The sequence below is a fragment of the Amblyraja radiata genome, chromosome 3 (assembly GCF_010909765.2).
Source record: "Amblyraja radiata isolate CabotCenter1 chromosome 3, sAmbRad1.1.pri, whole genome shotgun sequence".
NCBI classification, from domain to species: Eukaryota; Metazoa; Chordata; class Chondrichthyes; order Rajiformes; family Rajidae; genus Amblyraja; species Amblyraja radiata.
This window is the reverse complement of record NC_045958.1, coordinates 114,186,360-114,211,781: the sequence shown is the minus strand read 5'-3', so window position 1 is coordinate 114,211,781 and position 25,422 is coordinate 114,186,360. Positions and strand designations below refer to the sequence as shown.

At 45.8% G+C, this 25,422-nt stretch overlaps 1 protein-coding gene across 2 annotated transcripts in view; it reads left to right on the top strand.

The window, feature by feature from the left end:
• Window positions 1-25,422, top strand: part of iqgap2 (IQ motif containing GTPase activating protein 2) — a 306,105-nt gene that overhangs the window by 223,794 nt on the left and 56,889 nt on the right. For both annotated transcript variants that reach the window (XM_033018621.1, XM_033018622.1), the window contains 9 exons: window positions 3,088-3,258; window positions 5,440-5,523; window positions 6,432-6,503; window positions 9,449-9,518; window positions 17,768-17,976; window positions 18,905-19,054; window positions 22,028-22,191; window positions 22,358-22,582; window positions 23,232-23,372. In XM_033018621.1, coding sequence (XP_032874512.1) covers window positions 3,088-3,258; window positions 5,440-5,523; window positions 6,432-6,503; window positions 9,449-9,518; window positions 17,768-17,976; window positions 18,905-19,054; window positions 22,028-22,191; window positions 22,358-22,582; window positions 23,232-23,372 — 1,286 coding nt within the window. The remainder of the gene's footprint in view (window positions 1-3,087; window positions 3,259-5,439; window positions 5,524-6,431; window positions 6,504-9,448; window positions 9,519-17,767; window positions 17,977-18,904; window positions 19,055-22,027; window positions 22,192-22,357; window positions 22,583-23,231; window positions 23,373-25,422) is intronic.

Here is a 25,422-nt window from a genome sequence, read left to right as displayed (position 1 = left end):
CCCAAACAGAACAATGAAATTCTTACATGCAGCAGCACGGCAGAATCGGTCTGAAGAAGGGTTCCGCCCCAAAACGTCGCCCATCCATGTTCCCCAGAGATGCTGCCTGACCCGCTGAGTTACTCCAGCACTTTGTGTCTATCTTGGGTGTAAACCAGCATCTGCAGTTCCTTGTTATTGCATTACTCTTTAAAAGCTACTCAAATCGTTGAATAATTTCAAAGCTTAAATGAAACTTAAATGACACAGAGGTCTCTTTACCACGGGCCCAAGCTTCTCTCTCTCTCTAAAATTACATTAAAACTATAAGATTTAGAAAACTGCAGAATTACCAATTTACTCTTTTTTCCAGATTAAATCTATAGGATTTAATCTATAGAAACTAACCAAATTTAGAACTGTTTTTCAAAAGAGAAAAAATAATCGGGCCTCTGGGTTTAAGCCGCAGGATGGAGTTTGACTAGTTAAGGTTCCAATGTATTAAATGTTGCTAAATAACTCTTGCAAACGATTCATCAAAATGAGTTCAAACATCCTACTCCATTCTGCCTCTTTCTTTCTTCTTCCCTTTAATCTCCACTGGATTTTTTTAAAGGCTTTGTATCAAAATAAATGCAACCACATGCTTTCCATTAGAGTGTGTTGGTCCCAGAGCATTATATTACATGCTGAGTTCTGACACCAACATTTTCTGCTTTGCTACGGGCAGTCAAGAACAAAACTGCAGGGGGGGAAGATTTAATGGGAACCTGAGGGGTAACATTTTCATACCGAGAGTGGTGGGTGCATGGAACGAGCTACCGAAGGAGGTAGTTGAGGCAGGTATTATCGCAACGTTTAAGAAACATTTAGACAGGTACATGGATAGGACAAGTTTAGGGGGAAATGGACCAAATGTAGGTATGTGGGACAAATGTTGATGGGTCATGTTGGCCGGTGTGGGCAAGGTGGGTCGAAGGGCCTGTTTCCACACTGTATGAGTTAAGGGTCAAGGTCAAATATCATATTCAGCACATTAGGCAGGAAATGGTGTTGGGTAGACTGATGGGACTGAAGGCTGATAAATCCACAGGGCCTGATGGTCTGCATCCCAGGGTACTTAAGGAAGTGGCTGGAGTCAATTATAAACGATGAAATAGCGGCACATTTTGATAGCAGTAACAGGAGCAGTAGCAGTAACTAGGAAAATGGACAAGGGAGAGCCAGTGGATGTAGAGTACCTGGACTTTCAGAAAGCATTTGATAAGGTCCCACATCGGAGATTAGTGGACAAAATTAGGGCACGTGGTATTGGGGGTAGAGTGCTGACATGGATCGAAAATTGGTTGGCTGACAGGAAACAAAGAGTAGGGATTAACGGGTCCCTTTCAGAATAGCAGGCAGTGACTAGTGGGGTACCGCAAGGCTTGGTGCTAGGACCACAGCTATTTACAATATACATCAATGATTTGGATGAAGGGATTCAAAGTTACATTAGCAAATTTGCAGATGACACAAAGCTGGGCGGCAGTGTGAACTGTGAGGAGGATGCTATGAGAATGCAGTGTGACTTGTACAGGTTGGGTGAGTGGGCAGATGCATGGCAGATGACGTTTAATGTGGATAAATGTGAGGTTATCCACTTTGGTATCAAAAACAGGAATGCAGATTACTATCTAACTATGTAAAGTTGGGAAAAGGGAAAGTACAACGGGATCTGGGGGTCCTTGTTCATCAGTCAATGAAAGTAAGCATGCAGGTACAGCAGGCAGTGAAGAAAGCGAATGGCATGTTGGCCTTTATAACAAAACGAGTTGAGAATAGGAGCAAAGAGGTCCTTCTGCAGTTGTACAGGGCCCTAGTGAGACCACACCTGGAGTATTGTGTACAGTTTTGGTCCCTTAATTTGAGGAAAGACATTCTTGCTATTGAGGCAGTACAGCGTAGGTTTACAAGGTTAATTCCCGGGATGGCGGGATTGTCATATGCTGAGAGAATGGAGCAGCTGGGCTTGTACACTCTGGAGTTTAGAAGGATGAGAGAAACATGTAAGATTGTTAAGGGTTTGGACGCGCTAGAGGCAGGAAACATGTTCCCGATGTTGGGGGAGTCCAGAACCAGGGGCCACTGTTTAAGAATAAGGGGTAAGCCATTTCGAACGGAGATGAGAAAAAAAGAGTTGTGAGTCTGTGGAATTCTCTGCCTCAGAGGGTGGTGGAGGCCGGTTCTCTGGATACTTTCAAGGGAGAGCTAGATAGGGCTCTTAAAGATAGCGTAGTCAGGGGATATGGGGAGAAGGCAGGAACGGGGTACTGATTGGGGATGATCAGCCATGATCACATTGAATGGCGATGTTGGCTTGAAGGGCCAAATGCCCTCCTCCTGCACCTGTTGTCTATTGTCAGCCAATTCATTTAAAACAATTTGCACAAAAATGGTATCCAAGTAAGTTTTACATTTTTCTTGCACCTCATTTGGAGTACTGTGAGCAAATCTGGGCCCCATATCTGAGGAAGGATGTGCTGGCTCTGGAGAGGGTCCAGAGGAGGTTTACAAGAATGATCCCAGGAATGAGTGGTTTAGCATATGATGAGTGTTTGTCAGCACCGAGCCTGTACTCACTGGAGTTTAGAAGGTTTAGGGGGTACCACTCATTGAAACGTACAGAATAGTGAAAGGCATAGGTAGAGTGGATGTGGAAAGGATGTTTCCACTGGTGGGAGAGTCTAGGACCAGAGGACATAGCCTCAGAATTAAAGGGCGCTCATTTAGCAAGGAGGTGAGGAGGAACGTCTTTAGTCAGAGGGTAGATAATTTGGGGAACTCGTTGCCACAGAGGGCCGTGGAGGCCAAGTCAGTGGATATTTTTAAGGCAGAGATAGACAAATTCTTGATTAGAACGGGTGTCAGGGGTTATGGGGAGATGGCAGGAAAATGGGATTAGGCGGCAGAGATCAGCCATGATTGAATAGCGGTGTGGACTCGATGGGCTGAATGGCCTAATTCTACTCCTATAACTTGTGTACTTGTGAAGGGATAAATCATATTGTTGACTGATTTCTGTGACTCTTGGTGCCCTGGTGACAATGCCTTTCATCTGTTAATCAGGATGTTACTGGCCGAATAACAACAGACTATCACCGGGAGCAGCTGTGGTTGGCGAATGAGGGTCAGGTCATCCGTCTGCAAGCATGTGCAAGAGGCTACCTAGCCAGAAAAGCTTACAGTGAGCGGCTGAACTACCTCCACAAACAGGAACCTTCAACCATCCGTCTACAGGTGTGGATGGACTTGAATTACATAGAAGAATACATTGCTATAAATTTACTTTTAATTCCTATTAGACCAAGTGCAGACCCGTTGGGTCTGTTCCGCCAACGTGTGGTTGTGGGGGAGGGGAGGAGGGGGGGGGGGTGGCATGCAGCGTCACACACACTAACTACCCCCCCGCACAAACGCTAACTACCCCCCTTGATATTATATTAATATCATTAATTTGCTCCTTTTACCCCATAACCGCCCTATCCACTGATGCATAGCCCCCAACTCGCAGGCGCGTCTAGAGAGGGAGGGGAGGGGGGGGGGGGGGGTAGAGAGTGAGGGCAGAGTGAGAATGGGAGAGACAGCGACAGAAGGGCAAGAGTGGGGTTGGGGTGGAGGGGAGGAGGAGAGGGAGGGTGGGGGAGGGTTGGGGAGGAGGGGAGAAAGAGGTGGGAGGAGAGAGGGGGGGGGAGGAGGGAAGGGAGGGGGAGAGGTGGGGGGGAGGTGGAGGGAAGGGGGAAGGGGTGGAGGGGAGGGTGTGGAGGAGGGCAGGGGGGGTTGGGGGAGAGGAAGGGGGTGAGAGAGGGAGGGGGGAGAGAGAGGGGGGGGGAGAGGGGAGAGAGAGAAAGGGGGGGGAGGAGAGACAGCGGGATGAGAGAAAGAGAGAGGGGAAGGGAGGAGAGAGAGCGATGTAGGGAGAGAGAGGAGAGGTGAAAGAGAGGGGGGAGGGAAAGAAAGGGGAGAGAGAGAGAGAGGGGAAAGAGAGAGGGGGAAGAGAGGGAGAGATAGAGAGAGAGAGAGAGAGAGAGAGGAGAGGAGAGGGGCGGGGAGGCAAGGCATGGTGCGATCTGAGGACGGTGAAAAGCAGCGGGGGGACCAGCCAATCGTGGCTTCCGCCAGCGTGACAGAGCCGGGCCGGGCCTGGGGGGAGACAGATGATCGTCCCCTGTGACGGGTAGAGAGGAGAGGGGAGAGAGGGAGGAAGGAGAGGGAAGAAGATCAGTGGGGGGGGGGGGGGGGGGGGGTGGAGGGGAGGTGGAGGGGAGCCGGGCTGCCGAATGAAGAGAGAGAGAGAAGCGGCTTCTGACTCTGGAAACCCACAGCGGGAATAAGCGCGCGGGGCTTCACGAGCTGTGCCTAACAGTGATGAGCAGATTCAGCGCCTGATCCTATAGCGGAACAGAGCTGTAGAATATTTGTTAATTCCCGGGATGGCGGGACTGTCATATGCTGAGACAATGGAGCAGCTGGGCTTGTACACTCTGGAGTTTAGAAGGATGAGAGGGGATCTCAGTGAAACATATAAGATTGTTAAGGGTTTGGACACACTAGAGGCAGGAAACATGTTCCCGATGCTGGGGGAGTCCAGAACCAGGGGCCACAGTTTAAGAATAAGGAGTAAGCCATTTAGAACGGAGATGAGGAAACATTTTTTCTCACAGAGAGTGGTGAGTCTGTGGAATTCTCTGCCTCAGAGGGCGGTGGAGGCGGGTTCACTGGATGCTTTAAAGAGAGAGCTAGTTAGGGCTCTTAAAAATAGCAGAGTTGGGGGATATGGGGAGAAGGCAGGAATGGGGTACTGATTGGGGATGATCAGCCATGATCACATTGAATGGCGGCGCTGACTCGATGGGCCGAATGGCCTACTCCTGCACTTATGGTCTATTGGCTATTGTCTATTGATTTGCGTGGGGGAGGGATAGAGAGGGAGGGAATGCGGGGCTACCTGAAGTTAGAGAAATCAATATTCATACCACTGGGCTGTAAGCTGCCCAGACAAAATATGAGATGCTGTTCCTCCAATTTGCATTTAGCCTCACTCTGACAATGGAGGAGGCCTAGGACAGAAAGTTCTGTGTAGGAATGGGAAGGAGAATTAAAGTGTCCAGCAACCGGGAGATCAGGTTGGCTCAGGCGAGCTGAGCGAAGGTGTTCTGCGAAACGATAGTTTCTACATACATCTGTCTGAGTATCACAAATTTTCAAACAAAGGGTGAAGTATGATACATTTTATCATATATGAGGATTAATATCCAAATCATACTTTCTCCTATGTTTTAAAATTTGTGAAGCTCAGACAGCCCAGTAAGATTATTTCTGGTGCGCTAAAAGTGCAGCACATATGAAATTGTAAGAAATGGTGTCTGGAAAATGGTGTACATTTTTTTAAAAATCTTTTCCATATTTTCTTTCGTATAGTCATCTTGGAAAGGATACAAACAGAGAAAGTCTTACAAGGGCAGGTTAAGAGTCCTGCAAGATAACGTTGCAACTATCACTAAGGTAATGTTATTCCTTATCATAGTTTTGAAGTCAAGTCAAGTTTATTCGTCACATACACATACGAGATGTGCAGTGAAATGAAAAGTGGCAATGCTCACGGACTTTGTGCAAAAAGACAAACAAACAAACAAACAACAAACTACAAACAGAATGGAACAGAACCACATATTCTTTTACATATTAAATATCGTGGGAGGAAGGAAAAATGAAAAAAACAGCAATTAACAAAAAACAGTAGACTGGTACAGTAAATTTAGTCCCTGGTGAGATAGGAATTTACCTCTGGGAAGAAACTCCTTCGCAACCTCTCCGTTTTCACAGCATGGCAACGGAGGCGTTTGCCTGACCGTAGCAGCTGGAACAGTCCGTTGCAGGGGTGGAAGGGGTCTCCCATGATCTTATTGGCTCTGGAGTTGCTCCTTCTGATGTATAAATCCTGCAGGGGGGCGAGTGAAGTTCCCATAGTGCGTTCGGCCGAACGCACCACTCTCTGCAGAGCCTTCTTGTCCTGGGCAGAGCAATTCCCAAACCAAATCGTGATATTTCCGGACAAGATGCTTTCCACAGCCGCTGAGTAGAAGCACTGGAGGATCCTCAGAGACACCCTAAATTTCCTCAATTGCCTGAGGTGGTAAAAGCTTTGTCTTGCCTTACTCACGAGTGCTGCAGCGTGTGATGTCCATGTCAGATCCTCAGAGATGTGGACTCCTAGGTATTTAAAACAGATTTAAATATTAAAAAGTTTATATGAGAGACCGTTTTGAATGATAGGGACTTTATATTTATTATTATACACCTGCAAATAACCACCACGATGCAACTGATAAGGAAATTGAGAAGCAGAACCCAGTTAAAGATTACACCCTGAACTCTATAGGCCTGTAATCCATGTGTGCTGTTTTCTACAGATCCAGTCTTTTGTAAGGATGTGGAAAGAAAGAAGAGCATATCGTACGCGATGTCAGTACTTCAAAGATCATGTGAGTTGAACTTACACTTTATCGGGAACAGAACACAAATTGCTGGTGGAATGAAGTGGGTCAGGGAGCATCTGTGGAGGGAATGGACTGACGACATTTTGGGTCGAGGACATTCTTCAGATTTTTCTTTTTTAACAACCCTGCTTAGTCTGTGGTGTGACTGGGAACTAGTTTTGTGAAGCAGTCTCCTTGATAATTATAGACAAAAATAACTAGTACAAGTAACCCTTACATCCACTCTCTCTCCGTCCTTCCCCCACCCAAGTTGTTGATTCTCATTGTCTGTAACTAGTTTTCACCTAGCTCATTGCTAACAATGGCCTGTGACCTTTGTCATTGTTGCATTTTTGCAAATCGTTCATTTATTTGTTTTATATCTCTTGTTTCCCTTTCCCCTGACTGTCTCGACCAGAAACGTCACCTATTCCCTTTTCTCCAGAGATGCTGCCTGACCTGCTGAGTTACTCCAGCTTTTTGTGTCTTCGGATTAAATCAGCTCTTCCTTCCTATACACTCCTTGATAATTATCCCTTTGCTCTAGTGTTGTTTCTCCCAGCGAATACACGTTTTCACCTTATCCAAAATACATCAAAAGGAACAAAAATGGCTGCTTTTATGTTTTATTTAATTTATGGGCCCAGTTCTGAAATATGATAAGAATTGGACTACATTGCCTGCTTGACTGAGGGTAGAATGCTTTGTACATGTGTCAGAGGTTATGGGGAGAAGGCAAGAGAATGTGGTTAGGAGGGAGAGATTGATCAGCCATGATTGAATGGCGGAGTCGACTTGATGGGCCAAAGGTCCTAATTCTACTCCTATCACATATGATCTTATGAATGAAGTAGGATGTGAAGCAAGACATTTATTAAAGCACTTTTCAACAAATGATTGTCAACGGGACAATAAATAGGCCACAGCTGGAGGGATTTGCTGAATTAATATGACCATTTTGAATGAGTATATCAAGTATGGTAGCAGTAAAGTTTTCCTTAGGAACTTTGGCCCAATGTGCCCATGCTGACCAACATGTCCCATCTACACTAGCCTCATCTGTCCACGTTTGGCTTGTATCCCTCTAAACCTGTCCTATCCATGTACCTGTCTAGATATTTCTTAAATGGTGTGATAGTACCTGCCTCAACTACCTACTCTGGCAGCTTGTTCCAAATGCCTACCACCCTTTGTGTGGGGGGAAAAAAAAGTTGACCCTCAGGTTCCTATTAAATCTCCCCCCCCCCCTCACCTTAAAACTATGTCCTCTGATTTTCGATTCCCTGCTCTGGGTAAAAGGCTGCATTTACCCCATCTATTCCTCTCATGATCTTATACACCTCTATAGGGTCACCCCTCATTCTCATGTGCTCCAAGAAATAGAGTCCTAGCCTGGTGGTTCTGTCTGCCAGGTGCTGTTTGCCATCTCACCAAATGGGGGCGATGTAACATCAGACAGTAGACAGTCAGAATGGGACAACGGTAGTGTGTGTGTGTGGTGGTTGGTTAGTGTGTGTGTGGAGGGGTTGGTTAGTGTGTGTATGTGTGTGGGGTGGTTAGTGTGTGTGTGGGGGGTTGGTTAGTGTGTGTGTGTGTGGGGGGCTGGTTAGTGTGTGTGTGAGGGGCTGGTTAGTGCAGTGGTTCCCAACCTTTTTTAGTTCATGGCCCCCTTGGGCTCTTTAATTTTTCTGTGCCCCCCCCCCCCCCCCGACATTATTAGCGGAAAAAAAGTGGCCCCCTTCATTGAACCCCTAAATCCCCAAATTTTTCTGTGATTTTCTGTGCCCCCCTCCCCCCCCCCCTGAAATTTGCCATATGATCCCAGGTTGGGAATCACTGGGTTAGTGTGTGTGTGGGGGGGGTTGGTTGGTGTGTGTGTGGGGGGGGGGGGGGGGGGGTGGGGGTGGGGGGGTGGTTAGTGTGTGTGTGTGTGGGGTTGGTTAGTGTGTGTGTGTGGGGTTGGTTAGTGGGGGTGTGTGGGGGGGCGTGGTTAGTGTGTGTGTGAGGGGTTGGTAGTGTGTGTGTGTGGGGGGGTGGTTAGTGTGTGTGTGAGGGGGGTTAGTGTGTGTGTGGTGGGGGGGGTGGTTAGTGTGTGTGTGAGGGGTTGGTTAGTGTGTGTGTGGGGGGGGGGTGGTTGGTGTGTGGGTGGGGGGGGTGGTTAGTGTGTGTGTGAGGGGTTGGTTAGGGTGTGTGTGGGGGGGGGGGGGGGTGGTGGGTGTGGGGAGGGGTTTGTGGTTGAGTGTGGGTGTGTGGGGGGGTGGGTAGGGTGGGGTGGTGTGGGGGGTTGGTTAGTGTGTGTGTGGGGGGTTTGGGTAGTGTGTGGTGTGGGAGGGTGGTTAGTTGTGTGTGGTGTGGGGTGGTTAGTGTGTGTGTAGGGAGGGGTTGGTTAGTGTGTGTGTGTGGGGGGGTGGTTAGTGTGTGTGTGGGGGGTTGGTTAGTGTGTGTGTGGGGGGGTGGTTAGTGTGTGTGTGTGGGGTGGTTAGTGTGTGTGTGGGGGGTTGGTTAGTGTGTGTGTGGGGGGGTGGTTAGTGTGTGTGTGAGGGGTTGGTTAGTGTGTGTGTGTGGGGGGGTGGTTAGTGTGTGTGAGGGGGGGTGGTTAGTGTGTGTGGGTGGTTAGTGTGTGTGTGTGTGGGGGGGTGGTTAGTGTGTGTGTGTGGGGTTGGTTAGTGTGTGTGTGTGGGGTGGTTAGTGTGTGTGTGTGGGGGGGGTGGTTAGTGTGTGTGTGGGGGGTTGGTTAGTGTGTGTGTGGGGGGTTGGTTAGTGTGTGCGTGACGCTACAGGCCTCCCCCTCCCCCCGCAACTGCCCATTGAGGGGACGGGACGCACTGAGTCCCACTTGGTCTAAATTATCTTAAAAATATCGTCATATTTGTTGCTGGAAAGTTGTGCATTTGGAGCAGTTTGATTTATAACAATGAATGTCGCAAATAAAATATTCTTCTTGCTCCCAGACGCCAGAAATCATTAAAATTCAAGCATTCCTCCGAGCAAATAAAGCTAAAGATGACTACAAAACGTTGAGTGAGTATTTAAATATTAGCCCTTGCTGTTGACATTTTCATAGCTGAATGTAAATCCCTACCATTCTATGAATCAACATGACATCTGACTGCTGCTCATTTTTCTCTTCATCACCTCACTTTGCAGATCACCTATTGCCATGTAATTGAGACAGCAGATGCAGGAATCTTGAACAAAAAACCTAAGTGCCGGCAGGGGTGGAGAACCTTTCCAAGGAGGAATGCCACATTAAGTTAGCTGTAATCTAATAAGGCTGCATCCAAGAAATTTCAAAGATATAATTCAAAATGTACATTATTTTGTTAAAATAGCCCTCACGACTTCCTAATGTTTTAATTGTGGCTGTCAGTCGGGGAGGATTAACATAGAAACATAGAAAATAGGTGCAGGAGTAGGCCATTCGGCCCTTCGAGCCTGCACCGCCATTCAATATGATCATGGCTGATCATCCAACTCAGTATCCTGTACCTGCCTTCTCTCCATACCCCCTGATCCCTTTAGCCACAAGGGCCACATCTAACTCCCTCTTAAATATAGCCAATGAACTGGCCTCAACTACATTCTGTGGCAGAGAATTCCAGAGATTCACCACTATCTGTGTGAATTTTTTTTTTCTCATCTCAGTCCTAAAAGATTTCCCCTTATCCTTAAACTGTGACCCCTTGTTCTGGACTTCCCCAACATCGGGAACAATCTTCCTGCATCTAGCCTGTCCAATCCCTTAAGTATTTTGTAACTGTAAGAATTATTTAGTTGAATCTTCTTTTACTCTTTGGTATTTTAAATACGTTCATTTTACGATTAAAATTAAAATAATAAAAGATGAACAAAAACATTTTATTAATAATAATAATAAAAAGATTTGTTCTACAAAATTTGGATTCATTCAAAGGGCTGCACTTAATGGCTTAGAAGGCCGCAGGTTCCCCACCCCTGAGGAACTCGGAGTGTCAGACAGCATCTGAGGAGGAAAATGGACAGACATCACTTTGTGTTGGGATCCTTCTTCAGACTGTTGGAGTATAAACAATAGACAATAGGTGCAGGAGTAAGTCATTCGGACCTTCGAGCCAGCACCGCCATTCACTGTGATCATGGCTGATCATCCACATTCAGTACCCGTTCCTGCCTTCTCCCCATATCCCCTGACTCTGCTATCTTTAAGAGGGTAGAAAGCTGTTAAAGGGAGATAGGGATGATGCAGTCATAGGCAAGTGATAGGTGGATATATGTGACGGGACGGTTAATGGCCTATGAGTGGAGATAATGACCATCATTTTCTCCACCTATCTGCCGATCACCCCCCCCCGGATCCATCTCTCACTTGCCAGGATTTGTGTCACCCTTACCCCTCTTTTCCAGCTTTCTCCCCCTTACCGCATGAGTCTGAAGAAAGGGTCCAACCTGAAATGTCGGCTGGCCATTTACCTCCACAGATGCTGTCTGGCCTGCTGAGTTTAGTTTAGTTTAGAGGTACAGCATGGAAATAGACTCTTCAGCCCACCGGGTCCGTGCCAAACAGCGATCACCCATACACCAGTCTACCCTACATTCTAGAGACAATTTACAGAAGCCAATTAACCTACAAACCTGTACGATCTTTGGAATGTGGGAGGAAACTGGATCACCAGGGGAAAACCCACGCAGGTCACGGGGGGGTGGAAACGTACAAACTACGTGCAGGCAGCATCCGTAGTCGGGATCGAACCCGGGTCTCTGGCGCTGTAAGGCAGCAACTCTACCGTTGCACCACCGTGCCGTCAAAAGTTTTTATAACCTCTATTATTTCCTTTACTTGGTCACAGAACTGATCGTTGTGCACTTTAGTCATTGTTTGAAAATGTAGTTCATTTTATTGACATTGCTTCAAATTCATCTTCAGATTTCCAGAAGTGTGTGTATCACATTACATTGCCATTGTGTTGAATGTTTCGCCAATAGCATGCTACATATTTTTTCTGTGACATTGGTTGAGCCTTTGGCAACTTGTCCATTTCGTCGGTAGTTTTTGGAGCTGCGTTCACTGAGCATATTATTCTTGATTATTTGGTACCATCTGTAAATTTGATTGATTTATATAGATTTTTGTACTAGATATAGAGTTCCACAGCAGGGGTGTCAAACTCATTTTAGGTCACGGGCAAAATGCAACTTCATGCACGCGCGAACGCAGCCCGACCCGGCACCGGGGACCGCTGCAACCTGCTCTGGCATTGGGGAAATCATCCCGCGGGCCGATCGACCCCTTCACGGGCCGCACCTGGGCCGCGAATTTGACACCCCTGTCCTACAGTGTAAATACAAATGGTGCCTTGCAGTGTGAAAAATATACATCTTCTAGATGCGCTGGGACGCATCCTCAGTGATGTGATCTGGGGTCGTCGTGTGTTTCGGGTCTCATAACATCAGACACCCTCGCCCAGGCGACCCAGCTAGGCCTGATCAGGCCCCAACTTGCATCCCAGCAGCAACCGCCCACGGATCAGCCATCTTGATAACCACTCTGCAGGGGTTGGGAGACTCTAGTGCGTGGAGGGACTGGGCTCTGTGGGGTGAGTCCTGGCTGGGCTCCTCCTGCGTCTCACCAGGTTCACCAGGCGCTGCACCTCTTTCTCCTTCTCCGAGCATTTCTTTCTCGCCTGATGGATTTTTAGGCCACGGTGGCTCTTTAGGCACTTAACTAAGTACCCTTGAATACTGAACACTTATGGTGACATACTTTCTGCCAACTTTATCCTGACTGATTCAAAAAATACAATTCCACCTGAAAGGCTGAGCAATATTTTTGAAAGACCTCGGTGAAGTCATTGAATTTGCTTGATAATTTTAATAATTTTCTCAAAAACAACTTTAACTGGTAACTGAGTCCGAAGTAGGGTCCTGACACAAAATGTCCATGAGTCTGTAGGCTCCCCGCTTGAAATGCCGCCTATCCATGTTCCCTAGAGATGCTGCCTGACCAGCCAATTTAAGTCATGGGCAAAAATGCCACAGGCAATCTGTGGAATTCTTTGCCATAGAAGGCTGTGGGGGCCACGTCAAATGAAATTTTAAAGGCAGAGATAGATAGATTATTGATTAGCACGGGTGTCTGGCGTTATGGGACAAAGGCAGGAGAATGCAGTTGAGAGGGAAAGCTAGATCAGACATGATTGAATGGTGGAGTTGACTCGATGGGCCGAATGGCCTCATTCTGCTCCTATTACATGAACTTGAACAGGTACTTTGGATCTGTCTTCGCTAAGGAGGACACAAACAATCTTCCTGATATAGTAGTGGCCAGAGGATCTGGGGTGACGGAGGAACTGAAGGAAATCCACATTAGGCAGTATATGATATTGGATAGACTGATGGGACTGAAGGCTGATAAATCTCCAGGACCTGATGGTTTGCATCCCAGGGTACTTAAGGAAGTGGCTCTAGAAATCATGGATGCATTGGTGATAATTTTCCAATGTTCTATAGACTCAGGATCAGTTCCTGTGGATTGGAGGGTAGCTATTGTTATCCCACTTTTTAAGAAAGGCGGGAGAGAGAAAACGGGGAATTATAGACCAGTTAGCCTGACCTCGTTGGTGGGGAAGATGCTGGAGCCAATTATAAAAGATGAAATAACCGCACATTTGGATAGCAGTAACAGGATCGGTCCGAGTCAGCATGGATTTACGATGGGGAAATCATGCTTGACTAATCTTCTGGAATTTTTTGATGTAACTAGGAAAATGGACAAGGGAGAGCCAGTGGGTGTAGTGTACGTGGACTTTCAGAAAAAATTTGATAAGGTCCCACATAGAAGATTAGTGGGCAAAATTAGGGCACATGGTATTGGGGGTAGAGTACTGACATGGATAGAGAAGTGGTTGGCAGACAGGAAACAAAGAGTAGGGATTAACGGGTCCCTTTCAGAATGGCAGGCAGTGACTAGTGTGGTACCGCAAGGCTCGGTGCTGGGACCACAGCTATTTACAATGATTTGGATGAAGGGATTCAAAGTAATATTAGCAAATTTGCAGATAACACAAAGCTGGGTGGCAGTGTGAACTGTGAGGAGGATGCTATGAGAATGCAGGGTGACTTGGACAGGTTGGGGGAGTGGGCAGGTGCATGGCAGATGAAGTTTAATGCGTATAAATGTGAGGTTATCCACTTTGGTATCAAAAACAGGAAGGCAGATTACCATCTAAATGGCAACGTTGGGAAAAGAGGAAGTACAACGGGATCTGGGGGTCCTTGTACATCAGTCTATGAAAGTATGCATGCAGGTACAGCAGGCAGTGAAGAAAGCGAATGGCATGTTGGCCTTTATAACAAGAGGAATCGAGTATAGGAGCAGTGGTCCTTCTGCAGTTGTACAGAGCCCTAGTGAGATCACACCTGGAGCATTGTGTGCAGTTTTGGTCCCCTAATTTGAGGAAGGACATTCTTGCTATTGAGGGAGTGCAGCGTAGGTTTACAAGATTAATTCCCGGGATGGCGGGACTGTCATGTGCTGGGAGAATGGAGCAGCTGGGCTTGTACACTCTGGAGTTTAGAAGGATGAGAGGGCATCTCATTGAAACATATAAGATTGTTAAGGGCTTGGACACGCTAGAGGCAGGAAACATGTTCCCGATGTTGGGGGAGTCCAGAACCTGGGGCCACAGTTTAAGAATAAGGAGTAAGCCATTTAGAACGGAGACGAGGAAACACTTTTTCTCACAGTGAGTGGTGATTCTGTGGAATTCTCTGCCTCAGAATGCGGTGGAGGCAGGTTCTCTGGATACTTTCAAGAGAGAGCTAGATAGGGCTCTTAAAAATAGAGGAGTCAGGGATATGGGGAGAAGGCAGGAACGGGGTACTGATTGGGGATGATCAGCCATGATCACATTGAATGGCGGTGCTGGCTCGATGGGCCAAATGGCCTACTCCTGCACCTATTGTGTATTGTCTATTGAACTAATCCAGCACTCTTTTGTAAAGCAGCATCTGCAGTTCCCTGTTTCTCCATTTAGCTGCTATTTACTCAGTTGTTCTACAAACTGTTATCATTTATTCTTATGCACCATTTATTTGGCACTGGATTTTGAGTAATTTAAGGAAAGGAAGCTTTCAAGGTTCACTAAGTCATTGGTTTGTTGTGAGTGAGTTTTGCCAACCATGACTACATTATTGGAGAAACTCAGCGGGTGCAGCAGCATCTATGGAGCGAAGGAAATAGGCAACGTTTCGGCCCGAAACGTTGCCTATTTCCTTCGCTCCATAGATGCTGCTGCACCCGCTGAGTTTCTCCAGCTTTTTTGTGTACCTTCGATTTTCCAGCACCTGCAGTTCCTTCTTAAACACTTAATGACTACATTATTTATATGTCCAGGAGCCAGTTCTGTCTGTGACAGAGTTAAGATCACCCAAGTATGTTTTGTTTCCTGTGAATTAGTTTAATTAGAGTCATTCTTCTGCACAAATACATATAATCAAAAGAAAAAATAATGACTTGGAATACTGGGACGTTTTAGAGGATGCCTTGTTTTTGTTGTACTTACTTTGGTGTTAACTTTATCAGTGTTGCCACTACGTGGATGACACTTTAAGTAGCAGGTTACTGTTGTTTGTTGAGGTTATGGACAGACTAGTTGACATTAAGCGTGGCTGTGTGGATGGCTCCTGTGTAACTACAAAGGGAGTGTGGAGATACGTCAAGGCAACATATCTTTTGGCCCTCCGAGTCCATGCTTACCAACCATCACCCATACACTAGTTCTGTGTTATCCCACTTTCGCATCCTACACACAAGGGGGCAATTTACGGACTTTAGGAAAAAACAGCGTGGAAACAGGCCCTTTGGCCCACCGAGTCCACGTCGACCAGTGATCACCTCGTACACTAAAACTATCCCGCAATTTCCGATTTTACAGAGGCCAATTAATGGGGGAGCTGCTGCCTTACATCTCCAGGGACCTGGGGTCAATCCTGACCATGGGTGCTGTCTGTACAGTGTTTGGACTTTAGGTTTTCTCCTAATGGGTTTTCTCCGGGTGCTCCGGTTTCCTCCCACACTCCAAAGGACGCACAGGTTTGTAGGTTGACACAAAATGCTGGAGTAGCTCAGCGGGACAGGCAGCATCTCTGGAGAGAAGGAATGGGTGATGTTTCTCGTTAAGACTCTTCTTCAGACTGATTAGGTTAATTGGCTTTGGTAAAGATGATATATTGTCCCTGTTGTGTAGGATAGTGCTAGTGTATGTGGTCATCGCTGGTCGGCGCGGACTTAGTGAGCCTAAGGGCCTGTTTCCACGCTGTATCTCTAAAGACTAAAGTAAAGACCAGTATTTAGGATGAAATAATGGTCTGATCTGTAATGATCTGACTGAAGTCATTGCAATTTGCAGTTGTATTTTAATTTTCAACTTGTCCAGAATGAGGCTACTATTCCTTTCTCTTGTATGGATCATGGTGAAGAGATTATCTGTGGAAAATTGAAACTTGGAACTTGCATCTACAGATCCTGTATTAGAGTGCTGTATGGAATGTTGGTGGATAGACAAGAGTTGCAACACAGAGTAGGGAACAGGACGTGTGTCCTGAGTCAGTTCACTGCTTTGATAAGATCTCTGCACTATGAGCCACGTTCGTAGAGTGAGGAGACGGGGCTAAGTGAGTGTAGCTCCTTGATTGCCACCCTTTGTACTCTTTGAACAAGGCTTGAACAAGGAGCTGCTGGTGTTTAGTTTAGAGATACAGCGCGGAAACAGGCGTTTCGGCCCACCAGGCCCACGCCGACCATCGATCAATCACTAGTTCTACATTATCCCGATTTTGCATCCAATTTACAGAATTGAATTTAATACAGAATTTAGCCAATTTACAGAAGCCGATTCACCGACACACCCCGCACGTCTTTGGGATGTGGGAGGAAACCGGAGCACCCAGAGGAAACCCATGTGGTTACAGGGAGATCGTGCAAACTCCACCCAGACTGTAGCCAAGGGCAGTCTGATCCTGGGACTCTGCCACTGTGAGGCAGTAGCTGTACCAGCAGCACCACTTTGATGGAATCTTGAGCAAAACACAATGAGCTGGAGTCACTCAGCAGGTCAGGCAGCATCTGTTCAGCAAAATACAAAGTGCTGGAGCCTGTAGAAGGATTCTGGCCTAAAACGCTGTTTGGACATTCCCTCTTCGGATACGACCTGATCTGCTGAGTTTCTCCAGCACTTTGTGCTTTCTTCTCAGTAGGGCTCTCGATGTGTTAACCTTGCCAATCCTGAAATTTTTCTCATGGTCACCTTAAGGTGAACGTTGATCAGATTTGCGTGATACTTTCAACCAGGTGGGGCAGCTGTACCCAGTGTAACATTAACCCGGGCCTGTAAAGCACTGGATCTTGTGCTGGCTTTTCTCAGCTGTGTTGTACTTGCCTGTCCGGCTCCAGACATGACCTTTGCTCCAGTATTTATACTTCAGAGATACAGCACGGAAACAGGCCATTCGGCCCACGGAGTCCATGCTGACATGCAATCACCCCGTACACTAGCACTATCCTACATAGGTACACTATCCCACTAGGTACAATTGTACCAAAGCCAATTAGCATACAAACCTGTACATCTTTAGAGTGTGGGAGTTTTAGTTTAGTTTATTGTCACATGTGGGATGAAATCCTGAGCAAAAATATCCTGAGTATTTTACACACCAGATGCAGGAAACATGTTCCTGATTTTGGGGAAGTCCAGAACCAGTGGCCACAGTTTAAAAAAAAAGTGTAGGCCCTTTAGAACTGAGATGAGGAAAATCTTTTTCATACAGGGAGTTGTGAATTTGTGGAATTCGCTGCCTCAGAAGGCAGTGGAGGCTGATTCACTGGATGCATTCAAAAGAGAGTTAGATAGAGCTCTTAGGGCTGGTGGAATCAAAGGGTATGGGGAGAAGGCAGGAACAGGGTACTGATTGTACAGGGTACAGATGAACTGCCATGATCACATTGAATGGCGGTGCTGGCTCGTAGGGCCGAATGGCCTACTCCTGCACTTATTGTCCATGTATCTATATGACAGTGAAATACTCTTGACTCTCTTGACTTGATCATGAACTCTTGCTGTAATTTATTTTGCCCTTGTGATGGTGGATTGCTGATGGTTTGTAGGTCGGCTGAGTATGCCGTTGGCATTGAAGGCGAGAGTGGCACTGGCACAAATGCTGGCGAACTTCAATTATCAGGCATTTTGTTGCTTTCCAGATGACTGACTGTCTTCTATCCTGTTCTTCCTCTGCAGTCAATGCAGGTGAACCCCCGTTGAATGTTGTGCGTAAGTTCGTGCACCTGCTCGACCAAAGTGACCTGGACTTCCAGGAAGAGTTGGAAGTCACAAGATTACGGGAAGAGGTTGTGACCAAAATCCGATCCAATCAGCAACTCGAGAAGGACCTCAACCTCATGGACATAAAGATTGGGCTTCTGGTGAAAAACAGGATCACGCTGCAGGTCTATTTTCCATTTTACAGTCTTCCATGCAGTTCCTTCCAATTCCCCTTCCTGCTTCTCCATCATTCCTTGTTCTGCCGTGTCCCACTTCACCCTCCCTTCCACTGCCTCATGCCCATCCTAACATCATTACCCCCATTTTAATTATTCCCCAGCTTTCCACACCTTGGGTGGCATAGTGGCACAGCGATAGAGATGTTGCCTTTAGAACGCTAGAGACCCAGGTTCGATCCTGACTGCGGGTGCTGTCTGTACATTCCCCCTGTGAGCGAGAGGGTTTTCCCCTGACTTCATCCCACACATCGAAAAGTACATGTGTGTAGGTTAACTGGCTTTGGCAAAGGCTGTAAACTGTCCCTGCTCCGTAGAATAATGTTAGTGCCCGGGGATCGCTGGTCGGCGCGGACTCGGTGGGCCGAAGGGACTGTTTCCACACTATCTCTAAACTAAACCTGTACTCATTCAATCAAACTTACATTCTAATATCCCACTGGATACATCTTTAAGACATTATGAGAGGGCAAAAAAATTATCTGAGGAACTAATCCGTCCACAAGCATGCATCGCAATTCCCCAAAATCACACCTTATCTTCTGAACTCGGGAGTTTATCAATCATTGTGTTGAAAGCAAGCAGTGACTGGGCCACCAGAGTCGAGAAATCCAATGATTCACCGCCCAGACTGGGTGGCTGTGGGCATAGATTCAATTATTCATAGAAACATAGAAATATAGGTGCAGGAGTCGGCCATTCGGCCCTTTGAGTCGGCACCGCCATTCAATATGATCATGGCTGATCATCCAAAATCAATAGCCTGCTTTCTCTCCCATATCCCTTGATTCTTTTAGCCCATGGAGCTAAATCTAATTCTCTCTTGATTCAACGCAAAATCATCTTTTTTTTCCCCCCCTCCCCATTTCTTCAACAGGATGTTATTTCCCACAGTAAGAAAATGGACAAGAAGAATAAGGGCCAGGCTATGGAAGTGATTTCAAGTGACAAACAAGGGCTGAAGTCACTCAGCAAAGAGAAAAGGAAAAAACTAGAGGCTTACCAACATCTATTCTATCTGCTGCAGGTACAAGCATGCATTGTTTAAGGCAATATTTCATAATAAGCAATGTGCTATCGGCAATGTTACATAACAGGAATTGCACAAGACTTTTGGGTTTGTGTTGCTTGTGGTGAAATCGGGTTTGGGAGACATCGTTGTTGCACTTGAACTTCCTTGTCCATTGTTCTGCTCCATCAGCTAATGCAGAAATGTGGAGGGATGTTGCATTAGGGCCAGGTTGCACCGATCCAGGTGCACGGCTCGTGCTCAAGGCTCAGGCTGACGATTGCAGGCATTTGTAAAACAAAGGTGGACAAAAAATGCTGGAGAAACTCAGCGTGTGAGGCAGCATCTATGGAGCAAAGGAGATAGGCAACGTTTCGGGTCGAGACCCTTCTTCAGATTTGTAAAACTTATTAAATTTATTAAAGATAGATAGACACAAAATGCTGGAGTAACTCAGCGGGTCGGACGGCATCTCTGAAGAAATGGAATTTGAGACGTTTCGGGTCGAGACCCTTCTTCAGACCAAGACTGTTCAGCGCACAACCAAAGTTTTCCACTGTCCCTCGGTACACGTGACAATAAACGAAATGAAACGAAACGAAACTAATTTGTTTCAACTCATTCTTAAAAGTAAAATTTTTAAATATATTTAAGCAAACCGTGAAGCTGCTTCTTAATTAAAATCCTACATATACATGAGGGAGGGGAGTACAAGCTTGTCGTTTTAAATGACCTTCAAGAGTGAATTATGGAGCAGAGCAAATGGTCGGATGCACGTGGAGTTGTTCTGCTGTGCATTGGTGCAGAAGTTGCACGGGCGGCATGGTGGTGCAGCGGTCGGTGCAGAATTTGCACGGGCTGCATGGTGGTGCAGCGGTCGGTGCAGAAGTTGCACGGGCTGCATGGTGGTGCAGCGGTCGGTGCAGAAGTTGCACGGGCAGCATGGTGGTGCAGCGGTCTGTGCAGAAGTTGCACGGGCAGCATAGTGGTGCAGCGGTCAGTGCAGAAGTTGCACGGGCAGCATGGTGGTGCAGCGGTCTGTGCAGAAGTTGCACGGGCAGCATAGTGGTGCAGCGGTCAGTGCAGAAGTTGCACGGGCAGCACGGTGGTGCAGCGGTCTGTGCAGAGGTTGCACGGGCAGCATGGTGGTGCAGCGGTTGAGTTACAGCGCTTGTGGCGCCGGAGACCCGGATTTGATCCCGACTACCGGTGCTGCCTGTGCGGAATTTGTACGTTCTCCTCGTGGGTTTCCTCCGAGATCTGCGGCTTCCTCCCACACTCCAAAGACGTACCGGTTTGTAGGTTAATTGGCTTTGGTATAAGTGTAAATTGTCCCTAATGTGTGCAGGATAGCGTTAGTGCGTGGGATTGCTGGTCGGCGCGGACTCGGTGGGACGAAGGGTCCATTTCCATGCTGTATCTCTAAACTAAACTAGACTTTAAAAAATGCAGAACATGCAACTGTGTGCGGTGCAGTTAGTTGATCATTCTCTACTTACCCACCAGCCAGCTGCCAGTGCTTTGTAGCCCATTGTACTGTGCCGACCCTCGTGCCCAGTGTAAAGTATCTTGAGTGAAAGGAATTATTGCTTTGTAGCGCATAACAATGTGTGATATGTGGTAAATATGAAGTAGCTTGCTCACTTAACTTGGCCTCCAATTCACTACTTGGTGGGCAGAGTAGAGGTCAAGAGACGACTTGGAGCTAAATGACAGGAGCCATTCCATAAGAGGGGTAGATCAACTAGACGCACAGGGTCTTTTAACCAGAATAGTTGAATCGAGGACCAGAGGGCATGGGTTTAAGGTGAGGGAGGAAAGATTTAATAGGAATCTGAGGGGTATCTTTTTCACACAAAAGGTGGTGGGTGTATGGAACAAGCTGCCAGAGGAGGTAGTTAAGGCTGGGACTATCGCAACATTTAAGAAACATTTAGACAGGTACATGGATAGGACGGGTTTGGAGGGATATGGGCCAAACGCAGGCAGGTGGGACTAGTGTAGATGGGACATGCTGGCCAGTGTGGGCAAGTTGGGCCGAAGGGCCTGTTTCCACGCTGTATGACTCTTGAATCCGTCCCACAAACACGGGCATGCTGTCATTGTGTAGCTGATCACAGGACATCCTCCTGCTGTCAGCAATGCGTATGTGAGCCATGTGATTGTGTCATGATACTGCATAAGATATTTAACCTGAATAAAACTGTGCAGATGTCAACATGGTTCCAGCAAGTGAGCACCCTCCATTTCCACAAAAATGGAGCAGGTTTAAACTTTACCTTTCATTTTATCCTTGATCGGACTTTGTCGGCTTTACCTTGCACTAAACGTTACTCCCTTATCATGTATCAATACACTGTAAATGGTTGATTATAATCATGCATTGTCTTTCTGCTGACTGGACAAAAAAGCTCGGTACACGTGACAATAAACTAAACTGAACTGAAACTGCAAGGATTTCCTCAAGTCTGAGCTGTGGTTTTAGATACAGGTCGTCCCCAGGTTTGCAGCAGGGTTCTGTTCTTGTAAACTATTTGTCGGCTGGATGTGGGAAATGCAACCACGGCCATAGTTCCCACATGGCAGAGGATGCCCGCTGTACACACCACCGGGTCTCCCATACATACGCTCTCGCTCAGTCCCATGCATGATCTGTACATAAATCAGCCGCTCGTAAGATGGGGATAACCAGTAACGTTGCCAAATTTGAGTAACAGAGAAACATAGAAAATAGTAGGCCATTCAGCCCTTCAAGCCCGTACCACCATTCAATATGATCATGGCTGATCATCCAAAATCAGTAGCCCGTTCCTGCTTTCTCCACATATCCCTTGAGTCCGTTAGCCCTAAGAGCCCTAACTCTAGGCTGCTCCTACTCTATATTAGGTCATGCATGCGATGAATAGAAAACTCGTAGGCGTATGTTGATGCATATCGTTATACATAAATATGCCTGTTTTTTTATATTATTGTTTGTATGTTCTCTCCTAGACAAATCCGGCCTATTTGGCCAAATTGATCTTCCAGATGCCCCAAAACAAATCAACCAAATTTATGGATACGGTCATCTTCACCTTGTACAACTACGCTTCAAACCAGAGAGAAGAATATCTATTGCTAAAGCTTTTCAAGACTGCATTGGAAGAGGAGATCAAGTATGTGGTCTAGCTAACTCAATCACTTCACCTTTGCCTCCTCTGCTGGGAGCAGTAGCTTGTGTTGGGCTGCGATTTTTTATTTTTATTTTTTTCTTCTGGGTTTTCTTTCTTTGGAATTGGGTGTATTTGGAGCTCCTTAACTTTGTATGTTACTTCATGACAGATCTAAAGTGGACCAAGTTCAGGAAATAGTCACTGGAAACCCCACGGTCATTAAAATGGTGGTCACTTTTAACCGGGGTACGCGAGGGCAAAACGCACTCAGGCAGCTGCTGGCTCCCGTCGTGAAAGAAATCATGGAAAATAAAACGCTGGCCATAAATACCAACCCAGTGGAGGTGTACAAGGCCTGGGTGAATCAGATGGAGATGCAAACTGGTGAAGCCAGGTTGGTAATAGCAATCTGCAAATTAATTTAAAGCATACGTCTGCCTGTATGTATGTGCTAGTGTAGGGTTAGGTGTTGACTTTTGCCTTTGCTATCGTAGGCAAGCACCATTCTAGGGCAGCGTGATGGTGAAGCTGGTCATGTTGAAGATGGTCAATTTGTTGAAACTTTTGCGGCGACCAAACTGAGGCCACGACTAGTTCCCAGAATGCGGGAACTCCTCGCGACCTTGAAGGAGACTCACCAGAGACCACCAGCGAACATGTGGCGATCGCAGAGTCTCCTGCACTCGCCTAAAATGCAACCTGTGGGACAGGCCCTTTAGTTTAAATAATCAGCTCACACAACTTATCTCATTTTGAACTACAAATTGTGTAGGATTTTAGACAATATATTTTAAGCATCCACAATCCAAGTGATTCCCATCTATTTCTATCAGTACTCTAACTTCCGAAACTAAAGTAACTTAAGTTAGTAACTAACTTGGTTACTTAGTCAGCAACTTAATTAAAATGATGGGGGGTTCTCTGCTCGAATGATAGGAACTCAATTTTATTTTTGACTGTGTTTTGATCAGAGTCTATTTGAAACTAGATGCCCTTAAATTCTTTTTCGATTGGTGGTGGTAAAAATGTATTTGTGTTTGCAGCAAACTACCGTATGATGTAACAGCGGAGCAGGCTCTGTCACATGAAGAAGTGAAGTCAAAACTGGAATCATCCATGCACAATCTCCAGCTGGTCACCGACAAGGTTCTCACATCCATATGCACGTCCTTGGATGCCATTCCGTAAGTATCAAATGTCATGTCATTCATAAGGTGGCCATTCAGCTCATCGTGCTGATGACAGCCCTTGGAAAGAATAGATCATAGGTTCATAACTGATAGGAGCAGAATTAGACCATTCGACCCATCAAGTCTACTCCGCCATTCAATCATGGCGGATTTACTTTCCCCCTCAACCCCATTCTCCTGCCTTCACTCCCTCACCCCTGACACTCGCACTAATCAAGAATCTATCTATCTCTTTTAATACACACACACGCACGCACGCACACACACACATGTGTATGTATGTATATATACACATATATATACATATACATATATATATGTATATATATATGTGTGTGTATATGTATATATATGTGTGTATATATGTGTGTATATATATACATGTGTGAACATATATATGTGTGTGTGTTCTCTCTAGTCTATATCTGCTGGAGGAAAAGATATTAAGATAGTGGAAGTGAAAGACGTTTGTTATACATGTGCTGGAGTACTGAAGCCACAAAGATCAATACTAAATGGAACTTTGCCACAATGGTCTTGTGGTTTTAGAAATTGAAGTATTTGTGGGAAATGTGAATGGAAGACTTGTACGTGAATCTAATATCCTTGTTGATGAACAAATTGTTCTGAAAATATTCGCCTTAGATTTATTATTGGACACGAGGTACAGTGTAAAGCATGCTTACTCACCAAAGTACAGTGAAAAGCCTTTGTATTGCTTGCTATCCAATCCAGTCATATAATGCCATATATAAGTACAATCAAGTCAAACTCAAGTACAAATATATAGATCAACGGGGAAGACTCAGGGCGCAGAATATAGTTCTCAGCATTGCAGCGCATCAGTTCCTTAGACAAATTCCAATGTCCACAATGGGGTAGAAGTGAATTGGACAGTACCCTAGCTCGTGGAAGGACCATTTAACAGAGGGGAAGAAGCAGTTCCTGGGTACCTGCCTGCAATAAGTGACATAACCCCATGTGATGTGAAGTGCTCTCAGCAAAAGTGCACTTCCCCTTTCACAGAGGCAGGCTGTCTTTAAATAGACAATAGACAATAGGTGCAGGAGTAGGCCATTCGGCCCTTCGAGCCATTCAATGTCATCATGGCTGAACTAAATGGTATCAACAGTCTGATATTGACAAACCTGTCAAACCTGTCTGTCAATGAACAGCATAAGTATTCCTACCAGCCCATTACTTTTTATATTAATATTTTTATATTTTATTTTCAGTTGTGTTAGGAGTATTTATTGAATATGTGCCTAAGATGTGGTTTAAACCAATTTCTAGTCCATTTTTTGTTTTTGAATTAATTGTCCAGCCAATCCAGCTAATGTAGTCTGATCTTAATAATCGCACTTGTAAACAATCCCTTGCTGCCCCCAATTTAGGATGAATCCTGATCATTTTATATACTTCACTTCAAACTGGTGGGAAATGAATATGAAATGAATATCAGGGCAGCACAGTGATGCAGCGGCAGAGTTTCTAGACTTTCATAAGTAAGAGAATAGGATTCTGTGCGGTGGCAATTATCTGAGCAGGTATGCGAGGACCCTTTATTTAATCTAGGGGCTCCTCCTTGTCGTCAGCTTCAGAGAAGTGTGATAGTTGCTCACATTCTTTCTCCAGTACTATTTATGGCTGCCTGTTAAATCAAGTTTATTTTGGGTCTAAAGAAGCTATTGTGTTAAAAGAGTAAAAAACATTAGAAACTATTTAAACATACTGCAGTTAAAATGCAAACATTCACAATCCCTACCTTCGCCTTCTCACATGCTGTAAAAGTTGCTTTCCTTTAAAATTATTAGTTTATTTGTCAAACTAATCATGAAAGATTGGTTTATCCTTGTGCTGAATGAGTGTCTGTAACTTTCCTGTAGAGGGCATGAGAGCATTTGCTTTAATAACTCGGTAAAACGGCTCGCAATAAAAAACACTTCAACAGCATTTAATTTTCTTTTGTTTTAAGTTACAAACCAACTTTTGTTTTGTCATGCTTGAATTCATCTTTTACACCGATGTTAATTTATTTTTTTCA